The 23,571-nt window shown below is 41.4% G+C and overlaps 1 protein-coding gene across 1 annotated transcript in view; it reads left to right on the plus strand.

The window, feature by feature from the left end:
• Positions 1 to 23,571, plus strand: part of LOC140715818 (uncharacterized) — a 108,222-nt gene that overhangs the window by 79,428 nt on the left and 5,223 nt on the right. The window contains exons 17-23 of the mRNA XM_073028215.1: positions 3,789 to 4,082; positions 9,816 to 10,106; positions 10,883 to 11,176; positions 12,798 to 13,088; positions 18,710 to 19,009; positions 20,852 to 21,145; positions 22,141 to 22,254. Coding sequence (XP_072884316.1) covers positions 3,789 to 4,082; positions 9,816 to 10,106; positions 10,883 to 11,176; positions 12,798 to 13,088; positions 18,710 to 19,009; positions 20,852 to 21,145; positions 22,141 to 22,254 — 1,878 coding nt within the window. The remainder of the gene's footprint in view (positions 1 to 3,788; positions 4,083 to 9,815; positions 10,107 to 10,882; positions 11,177 to 12,797; positions 13,089 to 18,709; positions 19,010 to 20,851; positions 21,146 to 22,140; positions 22,255 to 23,571) is intronic.

The raw sequence follows: 23,571 nt of genomic DNA on the forward strand, positions 1-23,571 counted from the left end.
CGTTCATGCTGAAGACTGTTGAGTACTCGATCCCAGATTTCCAGAACCAGGCAACGGGGATGCAATATATCATCCGGCAATTTCCGTCCAGTCCACAGAACCTACTTTCAGTTTCCATAACTAAGGAATCCCTTGTCACTAAAGCTTCCCAATTTTTCCCCCTTCCATTCTGAATCACAGCGGCAGATGGAGTGCTAGACACTTGACTGCTGTTACCTTGTTTTGCTTAGTCATGCCCCCAGCCAACAGTATCCAAGGTGTCATATCAGTTTTTGAGGCGGACGGTCACAATGGTAATCTCCATTGGATGTGTAACCATTTTCCGATTCCTTACTCTCACCCAGCCTCCTGGGTCCTAGGTTAAGTGTATTTCCCTCCCTATGCTATTTCAATCACACACAGAGCCTGTTGAATGATCCCGACTTTATCCAGTTCCAGTGAAGTGTTAGAAGCTCAGCGGGATGTACTTCTCGCAGGTGTAGTCTTTAAGGACACAGGACATTTCTCCACCTTCCTCCATCCCGGAAGAGAAGTATGCTGCCACACTTCGTGGCATCTCTACTGTTCCAAATGATCAAATATAAAAAAAGGAAAAATGAGTTTACAATGGGAGAAAAATAAACCTACCTACAGATTTTTGGTTCAGTTTCCTAACCATGACGAAGACTCTCAGAGAAAAGCTACAAAATGCCCACTCTAAAACTGGCTACTTCAACAATGATACCTCCGCTTGCCTATTCTTTATTTTAATTTGCTCTTGCTAGTAAATCGCGATCAATGATTGGCCGCTGCTCAAAATACCAAATGCCTTCACTTGATGCTTATGCACGAAGCAATATGGTGGTGAATAACGATTATGATTCGCTTGTTTTTATTAGTCAAGGATTTCAGTTCAGGAGTACGGAAGTTATGCTATAGTTATTCTGTCTCCGGAGTTTTGCATTCAACTCTGGTTTCAGATTTCGAGCCTTTTTAGGAGGGCGCAGAAGATGTTACCTGGATACTGCCTGTATTAAAGAAAGACGATAAGATCTTCCGTTTCTAGAGCACGATGAGTAGCGGTTTGATAAAGATTTATAGGTTTATAAGAGGAATAGATGGATTCAACAGCTGAAATATGATTGCACTTTTCAAGATAGCCTTGGAGGTACATGTATCTGCAAGGGAATTGAAGATCATGGACATTATATAGGGAGTTCAGTTAATAATTACGAACTCCTTGCATTCGTTTGACTATGTAAGTGATAATATGACAATATGAATTTTACGAAGACACACTCATAAGCTAGCTGGGGCTGATTCGATAGTATACAAATCGAACTGACTTTATTTCTTATATCCTTCACATATACGGGGGCCGTCTAAATGTGCAAAATGTAATCATAGTAATTTATAATAATTGATAATAAATAGAACAGTCAATGTAACATAAAATACACTCAAATCAGGGTGAGTTAATTAATCTGATGGGCTGGTGGAAGTAGCTACCCCCGAGCCTGTTGGTCTTGGCTATTATGCTGCGGTACCGTTTCCCTGACGGTAGCAGCAAGAATAGAAACATAGAAACATAGAACACCTACAGGATAATACAGGCCCTTCGGCCCACAAAACTGTGCCAAACATGTCCTTACCTTAGAAATTATCTAGGGTTACCCATAGCTTCTACTTTTCGGTGTTCCATATACCTATCCAGAAGTCCCTTAAAGAACCTATCGTATCCACCTCCACCACCGTTGCCGGCAGCCCATCCAGGTACTCACCACTCTCTGCGTAAAAAAACAATCTTAACACTAGCACCTCCTCTGTATCTACTTCCAAGCACCTTAAAGCTGTGCCCTATCGTGATAGCCATTTCAGTCCTGGGAAAAAGCCTCTGACTGTCCACACGATCAATGCCTCTCATCTCTCATACACCTCTATCAGGTCACCTCTCATCCTCCGTCTCTCCAAGGAGAAAAGGCCGTGTTAACGCAACCTTTCTCATAAGGCGCACTCCCCAATGTGGGCAACATTCTTGTAAATCTCCTCTGCGCCCTCATTATAGTTTCCACAACCTTCTTGTAGTGAGGCGACCATGAAGTGGGCACAGTAATCCAAATGGGCTCTAACTAGGTTCCTATATAGCTGCAACATTACCTCTCAACATAAACTCAATCCCATGATTGATGAAGGCCAATGCACCTGCACAATAGCTTGTGACTGGGGCGACTTGGGTCCCCGATGATCCTTCGGCCCTTTTTACACTGTTTTTTTAAATGTCCTGAATCATGGGAAGTTCATAACTAAAGATCCGCTACGCTATCTCCTCCACTCTCTGCGGAATCCTGCGATTAAGGCAGGTACAGTTCCCATACCCAGAAGTGATGCAGCCTGTCATGATTTTCTTAATTGTTCCTGTATAGACAGTTCTTAGGATTTGGGGGGCCATGCTAAACTTCCTCAACTGACTGAAGTGGAAGAGGCACTGATGTGCCTTTATCACCACACAGATGGCGTGTACAGACCCAGTGAGGTCCTCGTCGAAGTGTATGCCAAGGAACTTAAAGCTGTTTACCTTCCCTTTCCCCACCAGATTCACTGATGTCAATAGGGATCAGCCCGTCTTCATTCCTCCTGTAATCCATAACCAACCCCTTTGTGTTTGCGACTTTGAGGAAGAGTTTGTTTTCTTGACATTACTGTGTCAGAGAGATGGTTTTTTCCCTGTCGGCCATCTCGTTATTGTTTGAGATTAGGCCGATCAATGTAGTGCCATCGACAAATTTAATCAGCAGATTAGAGCTGTGAGCTACAGAGCCATGCAGGGAGTAAATGAGGGGACTTAGTACACAGCCCTGAGGGACTCCTGTGTTGGGAGTCAGAGGGGTGGAGGCAAGGGAGCCCACTCTTACCACCTGCAGGCGAAATATCAGGACGTCCAGGATCCAGCTGCACAAGGCAGGGTCAAGGCCGAGATCCCTGAGCTTTTTGTCGAGTCTGAATGGAATTATGGTTTTGAATGCTAACTTGTAGTCCAGGAACAGCATTCTCACATATCAATTCTGTCGGTATGCGAATTGTAGGGTGTCCAGCTTTGGTGGTATCATGCTGCAGATGAAATCCTTGATCAGCTTCTCAAAGCATATGCTAACTGTTGAGGTAACTGCCATAGGACGCCAGTCGTTCAGGCATGTTCCCTTGGTCTTTTTTGGTACGGCGGCAATAGTGGATAATTTGAAGCAGGAAGGGATTCTACACTGGGAGAGGGAGAGATTAAAATTGTCTGCAAACACACCTGTCAGTTGTGCTGCGCACATCCCGAGTACTCGCTCTGGAATGCTATATGACGCTGAAAGATGTGAGAAGTGAGATTTTGATAGATATTCCTTTGAGTATTAGACAAAATAGGTGGTTACGATAGGGCAAGAATTAACATACTACGAAGAAATATAAATTTATTTAGGACTAAGGACATCATTCCGTGCTTATTTCCTACGACCGCTTTCTCATTAGCCCCGTTCTGCTCTTTACGTTCATGCAACGTAAGCCTCTTTACAGGCTCATTAACAACATCTCGATTCTCCAAAACATCAGCTATATTAGGGCAAATTTAAAACAGTGCAATACATACGCCTTGAGATTTCAGATAAAGAATGGGAAAACACAAACTTTCCTACTGTCTGAAGCCGTTACAGTGAGACGATCCAAGCTTGGGGTTTTGTTTCCAAAAGTACGAATTTTTCATATTTTATGAACTGCAACTGACGAATTCACTATTCAACATTTTATCTTTAATTATGTTGTTTCAGATCTTCCACCTCAGCCCAAAATTTCAAAAAGTCCAGAATACCCTGTACATGTAACTGGAGAAGCAGTTACTATTACTTGTGACGTCGCGTGGCCTGGCTTGCTAGGCCAATATCAGTTATTAAAAGACTCAGTCTCTATCATAAACAGCACCGGAAACCAGAAGCAGTTCATCTATCAAGTTGAAGATGTCAATGCTGACAGCGAAGGGGACTACGCTTGTGTCTTTGTGATAATGGAATTGGGTCGACTGATACGTTCTTCCATCAGTCATCACATTCGAATAAATGTCGCAGGTTAGTAAGACATCCACTTTTTAGCGTTGTATTCCATCAAACCATCTCCAGTGATTGGAAAATCATCAGGTATAATCTCCAGAGTGATGATGTTTATTCTAAAGAGAGTATTTTCTAAACAAAATATCTGCAGGGAATGTTAACACATTGGTTTCTTCCGGGTAAAGACGATTTTGTGAATCTTTTTTAGTGCATACCGAAGCTGTTAGATTGCCCATTGTCAGAGCTCGGTTATTGCAATAAAATTTCCCTTAGTATGCTTTAACTTGGTAACAAAGATATTTTACTCTCTCGTCTAAATCGACTGATGAAAAACTGGGCCTGCACATAGAAAAAGAGGAACACGGAATAATCTTTTGCTGAGCAAACAAAAAACGCAGCAGAATTAACTGTGGAACCAGATCACGGCTATTTAAAGTGCACTAAGAACATTCGGGACGTTGTCAGGAAAGATGACTAATATGAAAAAAAAATAACCTGGGACTGGCTGACAACCGACAAAAACTCCATAAGACCTCGCAAGTATAATATATAGGAGTAGAATTCATCACAGCGAGTCTGCTCCGCCATTCCAACATGGCTGATTCCGAAACTCACTCAGACCCATACACCTGGCTTGAAAGTATCAACTTCCACCTTAAATATACCACGGACTTCGCATCCACCACAGTCTGTGGCAAAGTATTCCACAGGTGTCCACTCGCTTGCTATATATTTAAAAAAATCCTCTTTACCTCTTTTTTTCATAAAAGGTCACCCCTTAATATTGAGGCTCTGCCTCTATTTCTGTATATCCTGCTATAGGAAATATCCTCTTCTCATCCACCGATTCTAGTCCTGTCAACATTCGGTAGATTTCAACGAGATTCAACACCCTCACCCCCCTCCGGCAACCCGCGTTCTCCTAAATTCCAATGAGTACAGGCCCAAAGCTGCCAAACGGTCCTCATATGTTAACCCGTTCAACCGCTGAATCATCCTTGTGAAATTCCCCTGGACTCCTTCCAATGACAACACATCGTATCACAGATATGGGGTCCAAAACTGTTGGCAATACTATAAGTGTGTTCTGGCAAGTGTCTTAAAAATCCTCAGTGTTATTTCATTGAATTTATATTATACTCCCCTTGAAATAAATGCCAACATTGAATTTGCAGTCTTTACTACAGATTCAATCTGTTATTAACCTTCTTGAAGTCTTGCACGAGGACTTCATAGCCTCTGTGATCTTTCAATATTTTCGCTATTTCGAATATAGTTCCGAATATATATATATATAGCACTACTGTTCCGTTTACCAAAATGCACTATCATACATTTCTACAGGACTTCTCTCAGGACTTAGAATGTAGACCATCTGGTGTAGTGACTTATCCACCTTAAGAACTTTCACAGTGCCTCGAGCATTTTCCTTTGAAATACCAATGGCATTCACTCTTGCTCCCTGGCACTCCAATCCTCCAATCCAGTTGGGCAAGCTCATCTCTCATGCGTTTGTAATTCCTTTTATTCATTGTGACACTGATACATGTGACTTGTACTTTTCCCTCACAAATTGCAATATGAATTTAATCATATTAAGAACAGTGCCTCTGAAATATTCCTCTATTTTAAGCTCCCTAATAAAACAGGGCTGTTGCATAACACCCCATCCGAGATACCCTTTTCCCGAGTAGGCTGAAGCACAAGGTGCCTACCAATCCATTTCGTAGACATTCCGCGAGTGCCCCTTCTTGCGATTCAGCACCAACCTGATTTTCCCAAACGTCTAGCATTTTGAAGTCCATTATTACAATTGTGACATTGCCGTTAATATATGCCTTTTACATTTGCCTCATCCCAATCTCAACCCCACATCATGACTACTATTTGCAGGCCTATAAATGATTCGCATAATGTTTTTGGTTATGAACCCTGCAGCTCCCTAACTTCACCCATAAAGATTAGACCATCTCTGACCCTATGTCACCACTTTCTGAAGATGTAAGTCCATCTCTTACCAACAGAACCACACCACCGCCTATGCCTTGCAACCTGCCCTTTCGATACAGATTATATCCTTTGATGGCAAAGGATCAAAGGATATAATGGACACTATGACCTTCTTTCAGCTACGACTCTGTGATACCTACAATATCATACCAACCAATCTGCTACGCACATTGAAACACAGTACTTTCAGTCCTGCATTCTTCACCCTTTTGAATCTTTCCTGCGTGGCACCATTTGACTATTGCTCTGTCTGCATTTGTACCCAATCATTGGCTTGTCCTTCCTTACATTCATGTTATACCCATCATCCAGTTGTAAACGCGCTGATTCATCCTCAGCTCTACCAGACTAGTTTCAGCCCCCTTGCCATATTTGTTTAATCCACTCCCAACAGCTCCAGTAAACCTGCCCGCAAGAATATTTCCCTCCCTTACACCCCCCCCCCGATTTATATGCAGCCCTCCCCTTTTGTACAACTCACACCTGCCCCAGTAGTGGTCCCAATTATCCAGAAATGATGTAAACTCCTGCCCACTGCTGCAATTCTTCAGCCACGAGTTTGTCAGTCACCTCGTCTTTTCCTAACCTCATTGTCAAGTGGCACAGGCAGAAATACCGAGATTACTACCCTTGAGTTCCTGCTTCTCAGCTTCCTTCCGAACTCCCTGTGTTATGCTTTCAGGACCTCCTCCGTGTTTCTACCATTCTCTTTGTTATCAATATGTACCACGAATTCTGCCTGCTCACCCTGTCTTTTGGGCGCGTGGAGAAACATCGCGGACCTTAGCACCTGAGAGGAAAACTACCAGCTGTGTTTCTCTTTTGCGCTCACTGAATCACCTGTCTGTTCCCTAAATATGGAGCCCGTATTACTACTGTCATCCTCTTCAGTTCCCTACCCTTCCTAGCCGCAAGGCCAGCCTCGGTACCACAGATACATCTGCGTTGCACTCCCTCGGCAGTTTGAACCCCACCCTCCTCAAAACAGAACTCAATATGCAGTACTTACTGCTGGAGGAGGCAGCCGCAGGGGCTTCTCAATTATTTGAAGTTCTCTCTTCCCTCTCCTGACAGTCACCTATTTATTTGCCTGCTATCGCCTTAGACTGACTATCTCCCTGTAGCTGTTATCTACCACCTCTTCACTTTCCCTTTCAACCCGAAAGTAATCAAGCTCTACCTTCAGTTCCTCAGCGCGGTCTCTAAGGATCTGCGAATGAGGCCATCGGAGAGGCTAGTGGTCTCCTGGAGAACCAGCACAGAAAACTGGGTCTGCGGACATACCCCTATTTTCTCAAGAGGTTCATAAGGAAAAAGAATTAAGAAATAAGCAATGGACATACCCACTCACCTTGCTTGTGCCTCTTCTCGCCGAAGTCCTGTAGAGTCAAAGTCTTACCAGTCTGATTCAGAGCACACCGACGACGACTGCTCCCACAGTGAGCTCCTAGACTCAACTAGACTGCACCCCTCTTTAATGGAGAGTTGGTTTTTAAAGCTCTTCGCCGGACCTGCGCGGGAACACTTCAATCAGTCTGCTCAGCACTCGAACCAAAGACCGTTGGTTAGGTTTGACATAACAGAGGGAAATGATGACATCAGGGCATTTTCAGTTGTTATATCTTTTCCGTAGAATTTAATAATTCTGCAAATATGCAAATATCCGAAATGTTATGTAACAATTACAGTGATTTGAATACACAATAACAATAGCAATTTGCCGATGTCTGAGTGATGATGACTGAATCTGTCATGCACCGTAAAGTATATTGCGATGAATAACCTTCAATTATGTGCAGATGATCAGTATGGATTGCTAAATTGCATATTTAATTTAAAGTAAATTCTACACACATGCTTCTATTTTCACTGTAGTTTCATGAATTCTTATCGTTGTAATGTATATTGTCCTGTCTTCAACCTGGATTCGCATAATATGTAATGTGTGATTTAATTCCTGAGATTCAGCAGTGATGAATTGCAGAATATAACGTAGTGATATGGTCTGTCATTACTGCTGTCGTTTATCCTGACTCAACAGCTCACGACAAGAACAGTATGGACAAGTACGAGATTAAGAAGGCAACCTTTATCAGATACACAAAATACTCTGCAGATGCTAGGGTCAAAGCAACACGCACAACACGCTGGAGAAAATCAGCAGATCGGAAGCAGGGTACTGGAGGTCCGGAATTCTTCAATGTCCGGTAATTCCCTCCCCTACCCTTTACCCATCCCAATTTCACTCCGCCTCCTCCTCCAGCTGCTTATCACCTCCTTCATGGTTCCGCCTTGTTCTACTACACATAGTGCTTTCCTCTTACATTCCTTCTTCACCTTTCTGCGTATCCCCTCCCTTCTTCCCCTCCCCCACTCCTTGATCTTTCCCCTTACTGGTTTTTCGCATGACAGCTACCAGCCTTCTCCTTCTCACCCTCCCCCTACCTTCTTTATAGGGCCCCTCACCCCTCCCTTTTCAGTTCTGAGGAATGGTCTCGGCCTGAAGCGTTGACGGCTCGTTTCCACGGATGCTGCCCAGCCTGCTAAGGTCTTCCAGTGTGTTGTCCGTGTAGCCTGTGTCAGATTCCGCTCCAAAGCTTAAATTACTGTGACTTTGCAAACTGTTACGCAATCAGCAACAATAGATATGAAATTGGGTCGTTTTTTTAAACAAACAACGATATTTATTAACCTCTACTCAAAACATCGAAAAGAAAACAAACGACTAAATTAAACAGGTTAACAGTGTTAAGCGTCTAGAGTTCTACAGTCGAACTCAGAGAGAGGATTCTTAACAGAGCTTATTCAGGCACAGTCTTTAAGTGGTAGTTTAAAAAGCACAAGTGGCTGATGCAATAATCGAGAGGAAAGACTTTCCGAACTAGCTTTCGATTCAGATTTGAAGAAAGATGAAACTGCTGACAGATCCCAGCCGCTTAATGCCTTTTCCGAAATTCCCGAAGATTAAGATTTCTGTAAGTCGCTGACCTTTCTCCAGTGGTGGTCAACACACACCCGGGACCTTGCATGGGTTAACCAAAAGTGCGTACCACACTTTACGTCATACACTTTGATACACACAGTGTATACACACAGATCTTTGGATTAGCACGAAGCTGGTATCTCTTCACTCTCGCTCTCCTTCTACTGTTACGTAACCACCGACTGTGAAAAAAACAACTCCGCAACAAATTATTTTCTCCCTTTTATACCAGCTGGAACATGCCATCACGTGACATTACATGAGCCCCCACTATCATGAGACAATTACATCACCCCAACATTGCAAGACAATTACATCATGCTCATGAGAAACTCACGGGACAGGTAACAAAACATTAACATCCTTCAACTCTGTCAGTTCGGAGCGATGCAAATATCCCTCTGTGGCTACTGTCACGTGAGGAACTGCAGCAAGCTATCATCAACTCCTGTAAATCAATAACTAAGAGTTAAAGTGGAACAGAACCCGGATCACAGACTAATTACTGAGCACACATTTCAACTTGCTTTGGAGCCGTAACTATTTTCTTTTCTCAATCTTCGAGCATATATATAATAAAATACTCCCAATGCCGCAAAGTAAAAATAGCACCTTCATTCACTGATTGTTAATTCCACCAACAGTAAATTCGACATCATTACTCCGCTGAGCTAATTTTCTTTTCAATTTTTTTTGCAGGGATTATCCTTTCAATTAACTTAATTCCGTATATATAATTTCATTATTTCTCATTTCAGAGGGACTTCCTCTCCCGCATCTCTCACTGGAACCCAAGCATTCTATTTATATAGTTGGTGAATCACTCACAATCGGATGTGCTGTTGAAGATGCGGCTATCACTGGTCAGCTTGAGCTTCTACAGAACTCTATCCCCGTAAGAGTGAAAGAAAACCAGGAGAGCTTCAAATATTTAATTCCAAGCATTAGCGACAGAAATGGCGGAATCTATTCATGCCTCTTTAAGAAACAGGTTTCAGGAAGATGGCTTCACTCCGTTCCAACTGAGTCAACCAAAATAATTGTAACCGGTCAGTAGATTTAACCGAATGCCATCAGTATATGATCGTTTTCAATAGGCCGTTTAACACAATCATGAGAAGTAAATTAAGACAGTTTGTTTTGAGTTTTAATCTTGCAGTATTTTGGTTTTTTTTTTCTGGAAGAGCATATTCGATGTACCGAATAACCTAATGTGCTTCTTATGTCTTATGGTCTTATTGGAGAGGTGGTGAGAGCTTGGGATTCAGGGAGATGATTAACCGGCCATGATAGAATGGTGGAGCAAATTAAATGGGCGAAACGCCCTATTGTGTCCCAATATCTTATGGTCTTATAGTCTTTAGAATTAAAAGCAAAACCGACTTATTGACGCATGCAGAAGTATAGCCGGAGGACCGGAGGAACCCCAGAAGGTCATGATGAGAACGTACAAATGTCTTACAGGCAGTGGTGGGAATGGAACGTAAATCGCTGCCGAGGTAAATCGTAAAACCTTAGTTAGTAATTGCCCTGCCATATTCCCATACGTCTTTGGAATATTGAATAATATCTGAGTTGTGTATTGTTGTGCTAACCACTGTGCTACCAAGCCAAACCGAATGAGACATATATTTAATTGAACTTGGAAAACCCTGAGCAATTGTTCCTCACTTTCTGTGATACCAGTTTAAAAGCGAAGTGTATATACTACGAGAAAAATATGCAATAGCACAAAAAGAAGACACGGTACCGATTTTTTAAATGTTTCATTTATTAAAATCCGATGCTAGTTTTTGTTGATTACAAGTATCGATTATTGTTTCAGCTGCGTCACCTCTACCGGAAATCGTGATATCTCCCAATTACACAGTTTATGTGATTGGCGAGTCCGTCATGATCAGCTGCATAGCTCCACGCGGAAATTCAGTTGGCCGCTTGCGAATATTGAAAGGCGAGAAATCAATGGCAGATCAGCAGATCGAGCAAGACGGACAAACGCTGAACTATTCCTGTAGGATTGTGACACTGGAAGATGAGATGAACTTCACTTGTTTGTATGAGACAGAAATATTAGAGCGTCTGATATCATACAGAGATTCATTGCGGATAAGAGCAACAAGTAAGTCGAATATTTCCACAATCCCAGATATATTGCAGAAATGTACATCTGTTGTTCGAGAAACTTCGGACGACAAATTATTGCATGTGAAAGGTTTTCAATGCACAGCCACTACTCACGCTGTTTCCTTTCCTGGGAAAGACAATGAAGCCTCTGATTAGATCTAGGGTTGAAACTTCTGTCGTCACGACTTGATACAAAGGGTTGGTACACCGATCTTTCCCACTTCACTTCTGGGAACAACGTTGTTATTTTTCACATGCATTGGTAAATGTCTTATATTGAGGCTAACGTTAATTTCTCTACCTTTCGAGGACACTGCCTGACGTGAAGGGAGAGGTGTTATGACATTGGCCAACTCATTATTTGTAAAATGAATTTATTTTCTCCTCTAACGACTTCTTGCTGGATGTTTCTGGATTAGGTTCCAGAACTTCTTATGGAAAACTCAGTGTCCTGTGGACAACACACACAAGATGCTGGAGGAACTCAGCAGGCCAGCAGCATCTAGAGAAAAAAACGTACAGTCGACGTTTCGACTCGAGACTCTCCATCATTTTGTATATGTCGCCTGAATTTCCATCATACGCAGATGTTCTCTTGTTTGCAAATGTCCTGTGGGATAACATTGTTGAATCCTTGTGCAGTTCCACCTGATGTGACTCTAAAAATAATTGTCAATATTCACAGCTTATGACATAATGTCGTCAAAAATTTTGGACAAATTATTCCACCCTATGTTTATCAAACATCATGCATTGGACTTGGAGTTTGCGGTTAAAGCAAACATTTATTGTTATATTCACGTTACACTTCTAAAATGAGTGATTCGGTGTACTCTTGAGCGGCTGTTATCCCTCTGATCAACTGCAGCGACATTTTAACTCCGGGTCCGGAAGATCAGATGTTAGATGCAACGAATACAAATATAATGAATGATATTGCAATATACGTTTGTAAGGGAGGTGATATTGTAGGGACTATTCACTTCTCGCCATTGTTCTTCCAGCTGAGATTGGAGCAATAGTTCTGCGACCTGATCATTTTTGATCGACCAGTTTATTCGCTTGTACAAAAGTGCACACAGCAAACACCATTGCCGCAGATGTTATGAAGGCGTAAGGTGGATGCTGTCCAGCATTCACTTGGGCTGTTTCGACTTGCATGATGGCGATCTGGTAACTGGTGATGGTGCTGCGATCTTTCAAATGGTTGGAAAGTTACATTATCGTCGTTTGTATCTTTGACGTAGCGAACAGATAGTCAGCAGTGCGTCTCAGGCTACTCAACACCTCGCCTACTTTAGAGACCACAGTCAGGTCTTGGCTCCTGTGTATTACAATTGCCAAAATATCTATCGCATGCAACTCTGCAATGATGAATCGATTACATCAAAATAACGATTGTGAGCTCATCTCTTGTACTTATGAATCACTGTTTGTAAAATCTGTCGGGCTGTTGTTACTGGCCACTTATCAGCTCATGACTGATTTTGTCAACGTACTTTAGCAATGCATCTTTCAAGAAAATATGCAAATGAAGACTGTTCCTTTTAATTGTACGCACTTTGGTCTTATTTTGTCTACACACATTTTATGGTTGGTGTTTTTTAAAATTTCAGATCGCCCACCAGTTCCCAAAGTCTCACTCAATCCTAATTATCCTATATATCTGGAAGGAGAAGAAGTCAACATTACCTGCCATGCTCCGAGCCTTCACGACTACGACGATCTCCAATGGCTCCTATGTTGGAAATTTGAAGAAACAACTAGAAACATGACACAGCAATATTTTAGTAATTCATTCACCGTGGTAAATAACAGAACTGAAGGATATTATTCGTGTTTATACGATCAACAATTATCGGGGCGTTGGATAAGATCTTTCCCTAGTGCTGCCGCGAAAATCCAGAGTAAGTCATTCTTTTGGAAAGGGCTTTTGAATACTCCGTGCTGCTTAACGCATACAATATAACACGAATGACAGAAAACAATAAATTGGTAAATTTGTTAAATTGGTGAACTGGTTTCCTTTCGTCACATACACCAACGTACAGTCAAAAAATGTTTTGAATATTTTCCATAGAGTTCATTTCAATATAGCAGATCATCGAGGTAGTACTAGCGAAAATAATAACAAAATACAAGATAAATTCTACGGTTCCTCAGCCAATGCAGTGAAAATAAACATAAAGTTGTTAGTCTAGAATGTTGTATTCTGTGAGGAGAAAAGTCTATTTTATGCACTACAGAGGAGCTCGATAGTCTTGTAACTGCAGGATCTAGACAGCCTTTCAGCTTTGTTTGATTGTGACTTGGGATATTGCATTTTCTGTTCGATAGGAGGGGTCAAAAGGGAATGCGGTCTTTGATAATGGTTGTTGCTTTACCAAGGCAGCAAGAACTTCAGGCAGAATCCATGGGTCGAAGGCTGGTTTGCATAAGGTGCTCAGCTGTGTATACAACACTCTGCAGGTGGTTAGAATATAACGACATTATTAATTTCATACATGCTGCGCTCGTCCTAACCTAGGAGTTAAAACTAACGCCAAGGTGTAACTCAAGGTAGGTAGAATCTAGGTACGAGAACTTCCTAGAGTCACAGTGAGAAAGCACAGGAATAGTTTCTGTGGCACTACTTGTCCATTGTGACCAAGGGGCCTAATCGAGCTAGTCCCAGTTTTTTTTAACCATCGTTTGCCCCATTTCACTCCAGATATAAACGATTTGGGTCGAGACTGTTCTTTAGGACTGAGAAGCAATGGGCAAAGTGTGAGAACTAAATGGTGGGAGTGGAGAAAGAGGCTAGCTAGTAGGTGATAGGTAAAGCCTGGTGTGTGGGAAAGGTCAAGGTCTGAAGAAGAAGGTATCTGATTGGGAACAGTAGTGGACAATAGGGGAAAGGGTAGGAGGAGGAAAAGGGATGGAGGGGAAAACAACAGGCAGGTGAGAAGAAGAGAACGATAAGAATGGGAAATAGAAGAGAGGCGCAGAGGAATTTTGATTACAAGAAGGAGAAATCGATTTTATGACATTAGGTTGGAGGATGCCCATACGGGATTTAAGGTGTTAGTCCACTGTCCTGCCTGCAGCCTCACCTTGGCACAAGAGGCCATGGGTTGACACATCGAAACGGGAATTCAAATCTGAATTAAATATGATTGGCCACCTTGAATTCGCGCTTATGGCGGATGATACAGTAGTGCTCAACGAAGCGGCCCCTTACTTTACCACGTCTGTCATCAATGTGAGCAGACCGCATCGGGAGCAGTGGACATGATATCCGACCCAGCAAATAAGTAGGTGAAGTGGTGGCTCAAGTGGAAGGACTTGTCAAGACCCCGAATGGAGGTCAGGGTGGAAATTTATGGCTGCTTGCAAGGAGATTAGTGGAGAGGGATGAAAGATCAAGCGAAATCGCAGAGGGAGTGATCCTTGCGGAAAGTGCAGGGGGGTGAGGTAAAGATATGTTTAGTTGTAGGATCCCTTTGAAAGTAGTGGTGGTTGCGGAGCATAATGCATTGTGTGTTGACTCACCTTATGTACATTACAATTTGAAATTATACGCTCCTTCATCAGTAAATCTCAAGAAATGAGTGCAACAGGCAGAACTATTTTCAAAAGATAGAAACCTGAAATATGAACTAGGTAAGTGCAGAGCAGTAAATATAGAGAATCGTGCAATAGAGCTCGTAGAATATAATACAGAGTAGCAGGATACAATACAAGCGATGGGTGAATATGAAGCATCTAAGTATTTTGGATAACAACAAAGAAAGAAAATAAAGGATAGTGTGGTAAAGGAAAACATTCGACAAAAGTTATGTCAGGGCTTAAAATGTGCCAAACAGAGCTCAAACGTAAAATATATAACAAGAGCAATAAATACTATCGCTATACCCATACTAATGGATGCTTTTGGTGTTACATCTTGGCCTGACATAAATCTGGAAAATCAACAGAGAAACAAGAACTCAATTGTAGACAGTACTAGGCATAGCCGGACCCACTTAGCTGAACACTACTTGGGACAGAAAGAGAAAGAGGAATAACTTATTTTTGTCAGTGAAAATAGGGTTCAGTACTCCACGCCAGATTATGCAATTCTGAGAAGCACTGCTCAACATTAAATTTATATGAAAGAACAAACAATAAAAAAAACACGAGATTATCACAAAGATGACACAAAATGGCAGAGTATTTACTATGATGAAAAGCTAAACATCGACAAGGAACGTCAAACCCCTGGCTCCGAGTTGGAGACGTCTTCCCAGAAACAATGGAGTTCCTTGTGGAAGTACAGCACTGGGTGCTTAACACACAAAATATCAGTAATACATAATAAGATACCAGCAAATTCACGATGATAAAGGCAGAGAAAGTGAAGAGAAACCTCGAACAATCAAAAACGTTAAAGGATTCAGCAGCAGTTTAACGCAATATAATTTCGTACATGCACAATCAAGTGGCAAACACCATTCAACAAAATCCTGCTTTAATATACAAACTCATACAAGACACAATACTTTTGCTAAATACAATCCAGTTTTATACCCGAGTTCTAAAAACAATATTACGAAAGTTCCATTATTACACATTGGATCATCCTTAAGAACTTTCTAGATAATCATGGAAGCAGAATTAACTAAATCGATATCTCCATTCCAAACACACGTAACATATAGTAATTAATAAGCTAAAAACACCAGAAACATTATGGAGTAAAAGAGGAAGTTGAAAGATGATGGACTACGAACAGGATATACATTGTCCCAATTTTAATATAGATAACAGGATTCATCCCTGTCACTACATAACAATGTTAAACATTTAGGCTTACACACTGATATCTTACCGATTGAGAAATGAATGAGTTTGCCTATGCCTTTACCTCAGGTTGTATAGCTTGAGCTGAAAAAAATACAGCAATATTAATTTATTGCATTGGTGTCTTTTTTGTTGTTGCAATTTACACGAACTGAGGTGAATTGCCAACTCTCGACTTCTACTTTCTATTCATTGTTTTGGCACCTACGTAATGAATTGTTTTCCCTTCACATAGAGGACACATTGTCACGGTCAGGTCCACGGACTTCGCATTCCAGTTCACGGTTCGGTCCGTGGACTCCGCATTCCGGTTATTTCTTTTTCACCGTGTTCCGTTGGGCGCCTTCATTGTCTAACTTTGTCTTGCCTTGTCTTGTCTTGTCTTGTCCATACTGCATAAACCACCGACTCTGGGCTGTAATCATGCAGTCCTTCATATATAAAGTTGTAATTTAAATTGTAATGTTTAAGTGCAGCGACTTGAATGTTTTACTATCAGCGGCAGATTTAATGTGTGGCGGCAGTGAGTTCCAAACTGGAATGGTCCTAGGGTACAGTGGTCTGGAAGGTCTTGTTGCTCAGGGATTGGTTTTGTCGGGCTACTGGTCTGTTATTCTGGTAACACAAAAGGTGACTAATGTTGAATGGCGTTAATGAATGAGTTTCCTTGTAAATTGTAGTAAGCCAGGCTATTGAGTGACATCTTTGGAGGGTATGCCATTTGAGGTCGAGAAGCATATCTGTAACACTACTGGTCTTTCTATATTCACTGGTTACAAACCTGGCAGCTTTTCTTTGGAATTTCTCAAGGTTATTGATGGGAATGGTTTGGTAGGGACTCCAAATGGCACTTGGATAGATGAGATTTATATTATCAATTTATTTTGTGGTTTTTGAGCAATTCCAAAAGTTACGCCATGGAAGGCCAAGGATTTTGTTGAAACGTGAAATGGGTTTGCCCAGCTAAGGTTATCTGACAGTTCAATGCCCAAGAAGGTAATGTTTTACTTCCTGGAGTGCAGTATTTCCCATGAAGTACTGATGATGGTAAATTTTTTTCTTGTGGATCATTCTCATAATGTTGCACTTTGAGATGTTAAATTTCATCTGCCAGGAGGACTCCCACTTGCACAGCGAGTTAATATCTTGTTGAACGGTATTGCAGTCATTTGGAGAATTTATGGGTCTGTACAGAATCAGGTCATCTGCAGACAGTCTGACCTCAGATGTAACACACGTTGGAAGGTCATTTATGTAGGTTAAAAAAAAAGTAGTGGGCCCAGGTCAGTGCCCTGCAGTAGTCCCGAAAACACTAGACAGCTGGATGAAGATTGCGCATCGATTAATACCTTCTGGTGCCGTTCAGCTAGAAAGCATTTGATCCAATCCTTGGTAGAGCCTCGGAGGCACCTGATGCTCATTTCGAGCCTGCAACATAATCATCTCCGGGGTTTAGCTATTCCATTGCTGGACCGTCATCAGAAACTCACACAAAAAAGATTGTCACCAGAAACCCTTCACGGGAAGCCTGTTACCGGAAGCATGTCACCGGAAGCCAGGTCGGCGGATTCAGGCTCCGGCCTGCCGAGAGGTCTTGACTATCATCGGAGCCGCTGAGAATCGTGTACTCTAAGGTGCTTCGGTGCCTATGACTGCTAAGCGAATTCAGTCGTTTTCGTGTCCAGCTGAGCTGCCGGCTGTTTGCCGCTGCTCTAAGTTGGGTATTCTGTCTCTTCGTTGTCTGTGTTCCAGTCCAGTCACGCCCAGGTTCCAAGGCACGTCAAGTCCGAGTTCCAAGTCGTCAAGTCTGAGTTCCAAGTCAAGTCCGAGTTTTAAGTGAAGCCAAGTCAAGTCCGAGTTCCAAGTCAACTCGAGATTCAAGTCACGAGTCTGAGTCCAGATCGAAATCCCGAGTCCCAGTCGAGATCAAGTCCCGAGTCTGAGTCGAGATCCAAGTCCCGAGTCTGAGTCAAGAACCAAATCCCAAGTCCAAGTCAAGTCCAGGTTTTACCGGTTTGTTGTCCAGCGTTTACGTCCAGGTTGACATTTTGTCCTCATTCCTGGCCTTCCTAGTAATTCTCAACATACACAGTTCAGTTGATACTCTCTCAGTGTCTGTGTCTTGCACTTAGGTACGCTCTCAACGCCCCGCTTGCAACACACATATTCAGAACAACGTGACGGCTGCATTTTGCAGCCAATTACCAACGCCTCTCCATTCTATGATCTGTGTAAGGTAGTAACTTTTACGATGCGATGCATATATAACAGTGACTTGAACTGCGGATGCTCAATTCAACCGTCCATGCTCTTTTCTAATTTTCGAGTGCTAAGTGTTAACTTTTCCTCGTTCTCGTTCTCATCTCGTGGGTTTCTCCCAGTTACTTCTGTTCCCACATACACTCCGAAGATATGCTACTCGGTACTTTAATTGGTACTTAATGTAAATTGGGAAGTAGTTGTGTATGTTAGTGAAATTATTACAATTAGTTGAAAGGGAAGTATCAGTTATGAGAATGATCTTAGGGCCGAGAGAATGCTCCTCTCGCACTTGGCTAAAGTTACAGACATGCTGGAGGTTGTGCTTAATAATTTCATTTCTGGTAACGATTGGTGAGCGCTGATGCAGAGATAGCCTCTGAGATGTGATCGAGTGCACTTAGATATTGGCACAAATATTTGTACTAATTATATTAATTTGTTTCAGGGATAAAGCTAACGGCTGGTCTGTACTTCGAGCGTCAATCCGGTGTGTATATGAAAGGAGAAACAACTGCTATTACGTGTTTCGTCACGAGCCAAAACAGCGCCAACAATTTCTTGTTCTACAAAGGAAATGCATTTTTGCGATCAGTAGATGTTGGCTCGTTTGATCATATGGCCTCGATCGTCATTAGCAATATTTCTGACGCAGACAGAGGCTCTTACACCTGCATGTATGAAGTTATCATTTCTGGACGGCTGTTGCAATCAGACGAAAGTAACGCAGGCTTATTGGCAGTAGAAGGTAATATTCTCGCGTATGTTTTTCTGTTACCGGACAGGAGAAATGATGATAGAATAATTTATAACTGGTAAATACCATGGAGATATTGATTGCACAGGACATTCCATAGACAAGTTCACCGTTATAGCAAAGAAGGAAAATCAAAAAAGAAATGCATAATACAGTACTACAGATGCAAAGAAAGTAAAATACGGACTGACAAATAACGTGCAAGGCCACGTATTGCTAACTTGGGCGAGCATGCGTTCATCTTTAGGATATGAGATCTCCGAACAACAGTTTTATACCACTACGATAGAAGCGTCCTTTAGTCTGCGATACGTTTTCTCTCGCTTTTCTATCATCTGTCGGATGGAATATGTGAAAATACAGAATAAACAGTTCTCAGTGGCCCATGATTATGTTGGTTGTTTTCCATAGGTAGTGGGAATTTTAGAAAGAGTCCATTTAATGGAGTCTGTTTTCCCCGATAGCCTGGTATAAGTTCAGAAGTCGCTGCATTTTTCTGCGGTCTTGTGCAGCTGAATTCCCATACTATATTGTGAGTAACGTGGAATGTTTTCTATGATGTAAAACACCAATAAAGAATTGGGCGGATGGGTAATTAAGGTTACGTGCGAATTTATCTTATTTTTTTGAGGCAATAGAGAATTTTGTGCACTTTCCCGGCCATAACGTCTACTGACAGGACCAGGACAAATTACGAGTGATATAGACACATAGGATCATGTGGATCTCAACTATCATCACCTTAACACCATTGGGAAAGGCAGTGATCTCTGCTCCGCTATCAGCACCGATGATGTTAGGTGAGAATCACTAGTAGCCTTCACTGGTACAGGCACGCATTGATAAATATGTTCTTGTTCTAATAAAAAGAAAACTAGTAAAATAATAGTTGGTATATCACTGACAGAAGATTAGATAGAGACTATTTTATCAGTAGAAAAAAGTAGCCAAATTAGAAATCAGAGACGTTTCTCAACCCAATGCCGATCAAACAAGTTGATAAGTAAACGAGGCCTGTAGGTTACTTTATACACAATTGTTTGCAACAATGCAAATGACTTTGAGTACTGTGGAGAACATTTTAAATGTTTGCGTCACAGTCTTGTATGAAGGGGCCACTGCAGAGGATTAGAAATAGCTGCAAATGGTTGCAAACTTAGCCAAATCTTTCATGGCAACTATCCCTCCTAACATTGAGAACACCTTCAAAAGGCAATGTTTCAAAAAGGTTACATCATTATTAGCGACACACCCAAACCCAGTCTCTCTTCTAACTCATTGCAACAAGGTGGAGTGACAGGAGCATGAAAACAAATATTCAACGATTTTGCAACGGTCTCATGACATCCGTCACCAGATATCTTCGCGGGCAATGAACGCACAATTAATTATTTCCTCTAATATTTTTCTATTTTTCATCTCTTTTAAAGTGAATTTCATAATATTTTTCCTGTGGTAATTTGTAGTAAATTTTATGCATTACACTGTGTTGCCTCTGCTAAAAAACTAATTCCAAGTCCGTGCTTAGAAACACGATTTTGATTCTGAACTAATTTTGCTTATTGATCATTCCGACCAAATTGTGAAGAAAAATCGTGGTCGTCTGTGGCACTTAAATTCTTTTCATCAAATATCTGAGGCACATTTATTTTTGCAGATTATCGGGTACGATGTAATCTCTACCCTGATTTTAGAATCGTCTGACTTCAGTTACACCCTGATCAATTTTTTTCTATTGAAATTATTGAAAACTTACAAAAATGTCGCGAGAAGTATTAGAAATTATTTCGACGTTTGAGAACTATTCATTCCATTCACTTTTCTCCACTGCAGAACTGTCGGCACCAACTTTATCAGTGCATTCAACAGATTTTGAAATTGGCGGAGTCATCAAGTTTATCTGCACATGCCCCGGTGTCTACCCGGAAATCACATTTACCTTGCAGAAAGCCGGCGAAGATAATTCCAAGTCACAGGTTATTTTAGGCAGAAACCGCTCTGTCACCTTCGAAATTAGCAACGCAACTCTTTCTGATGAAGGAGCGTATTTCTGCCGATGTCAAGTCGCTTTAAATGGCACTGTGTTGTTTTCAACCTCTAGCTCTCCTCTCTTGGTAACTGCAAATGGTAAGTGTGGTCAACGCAGTGACAGGATTCCAATGGGAATTCATGGCAAAGAAGTTACAGGTTTTATCCAAGTGACAGCGATCAGAATCGTCCTAATGTTTCTATAATCGTTTATCCTTATTTTCCTTTGTATCAGCTGCCCTCACTTTATATACAGTGTACTGGGATCGTTTATGTATAGCTAGAAATGCAACCATTTGAAGAGATGGAGGACAGTTACTGTTACGTTTATATCTATCAACAACCTATACTGGCATTCAGGTAACCTCATGGCCGCGATTTCACCTGTTTCGCCCCAGATCAGGATCAGGTGAAGTCATGGGTACGGGTGGTGGATGTTCGTTTGAGCAGCTAGGGCATATCACAATGCTGGTTACGCAACCACGTACGCCAGGCAGACAGTCTCTGAAGAGTATTGATAATGGTGGGTTCCCTCGTTTTATAAAGACACTGCCCACAAAAAACAGGCAATGGTAAACTACTTGTAGACAAAATTTGCCAAGAAAAGCTATGGCCACGGAGACCATCATTACCCTCGATGATGATGATGATCTTAGCAGTAATAAAGTTATCGGGGAACGTCTGATCAAGTAGATGCCTGTATTGGTAAGCTGTGAATCGTGAAGTGGGGCATTTCGGTTTTTAAAATATAAGTATATGGATATATTTTATAAGTAATTCAATTCACACAGTCATGAATCTGTGCTGTCAGATCTGACTTAATTTCTTAGATTTAAAATTTCTAAACATAATGGTTATTTTAATATATTTTGCATATCGCAGTAATCTCGAAAGATATACATACTGGATATTTGAACGTCCAGATTACAGAACCTAGATCAGGACTTTTATTAGCATCTTGTGTTTGATCTAGGAGCGTGTGCTCTACGTAAAATTCTTATTCGTAAAAAAAATACAGGTTCTGTTTTAAATAGAATCGCATCCAAAGTGGACTTATTGGAATTGCCCTAACTCAGCTGCTCGTCTCTTCACAGTCAAATCCTGGATCAAGGTATTACACCAACATATATATGTGATCGCACTGGGTGTGCTGGTAACGATTGCAGTTGCAACAGCAATAGTAATAATTAGCAAGAACAAGAGAAAAGGTAAGATGATGTGCAGAACTTCTGAATATCAAGGATAACCCATGTGATACTGAATTGGAAGATATGCTTAAAAAAGAAATATATAACGTGCAGATATACTGTGCAGTTGGAGTATATGCGTCATTTTGGCAATAACCATCAACGTTATATAGAAAATGTACATGGAGCTACATTCGGTAGCCACTTTATTAGGTACATCCTGTATCTCCTTTGTTATCCCCTATATTTTACATATCTCCTGTTTTCATAATGTGGTCACTGAGTTTATGCTCGTTATTCGGCTGCTGTACTCAACAAGATTCTTAGTGTTGTGCGTTCAGGCACGCTGTTGTACACATTAATGATATTACATATGGTTGTACGTGGCATTAGGACCTTCCTGTCAGTTTGAAATAGCGTGCCATTCTCCTTCAACCTAACTCATTAACCAGGCGTTTTCACCCACAGAACTGCCGTTCACTGCATAATTCTCTTCACAGCTTTCTCTGCCGTTCTCTGTAAATTCTAGAGACTCTTGTGCGTAATAAAAAGAAAAGAAGGGACATCAATAGGTTCTGAGATACTCAAACTGAGTACTGAGATATTCCACGGTCAAAATGATTTACATCATATTTTTTCTACAATCTGATGTTAGGTCAGAATAACAATTGAATGTCTTGAACAGGTTTGAATATTTTCCTGCGTTGCGTTGCTACCACCTGATTGATTACATATCTGCATTATCGATAGGTGTATCGAATAAAGTGGTCATTGAGTATATAACTTGTTAAAGCATCATCTTGTTTTCTTTTCAACGTTAAAATAGAGACTGAGATACGTGAGTGGCAAGACTGGCAAGTTCTGGATATGACTGTTGAAATGGTCATGTAGAAGCAGGGGTTCGTGAAATCCTTTTGAGGGTTGCAGTCCTGAAGAGTGAAGTAGTTAGTTTAGAGCTTCGAAATAACATATCTGGACATATGTTTCACTGATTGATAGACCTCTCAATATACATCGAAAGTTATAGGAACTGATTTTTTTAAAACAATTATTTAGCGATACCGTGAAGATTAGGCCTTCACAACTCTTCGAGCAAGGCCGCCACAACAGCAACCAAAAACAATACGATTAAACCTAATACAGGGACATTTTACAATGGCTATATAACCTACCCAGTGCGACTTTAGTCCATGGGAGGAAAGCCCTACGCATTCCACGGGGATGACGTACACAGAGTACTTTACAGAACGGCGGGGGAATAAATTACAAACTCATGTGGGGTGGAGTTCTATTAGTGCATGCTAGACAGGTTCTTCAAATAGTATATGGAGAACACAG

The sequence above is a fragment of the Hemitrygon akajei genome, chromosome 24 (genome assembly GCF_048418815.1).
Source record: "Hemitrygon akajei chromosome 24, sHemAka1.3, whole genome shotgun sequence".
NCBI lineage: Eukaryota > Metazoa > Chordata > Chondrichthyes > Myliobatiformes > Dasyatidae > Hemitrygon > Hemitrygon akajei.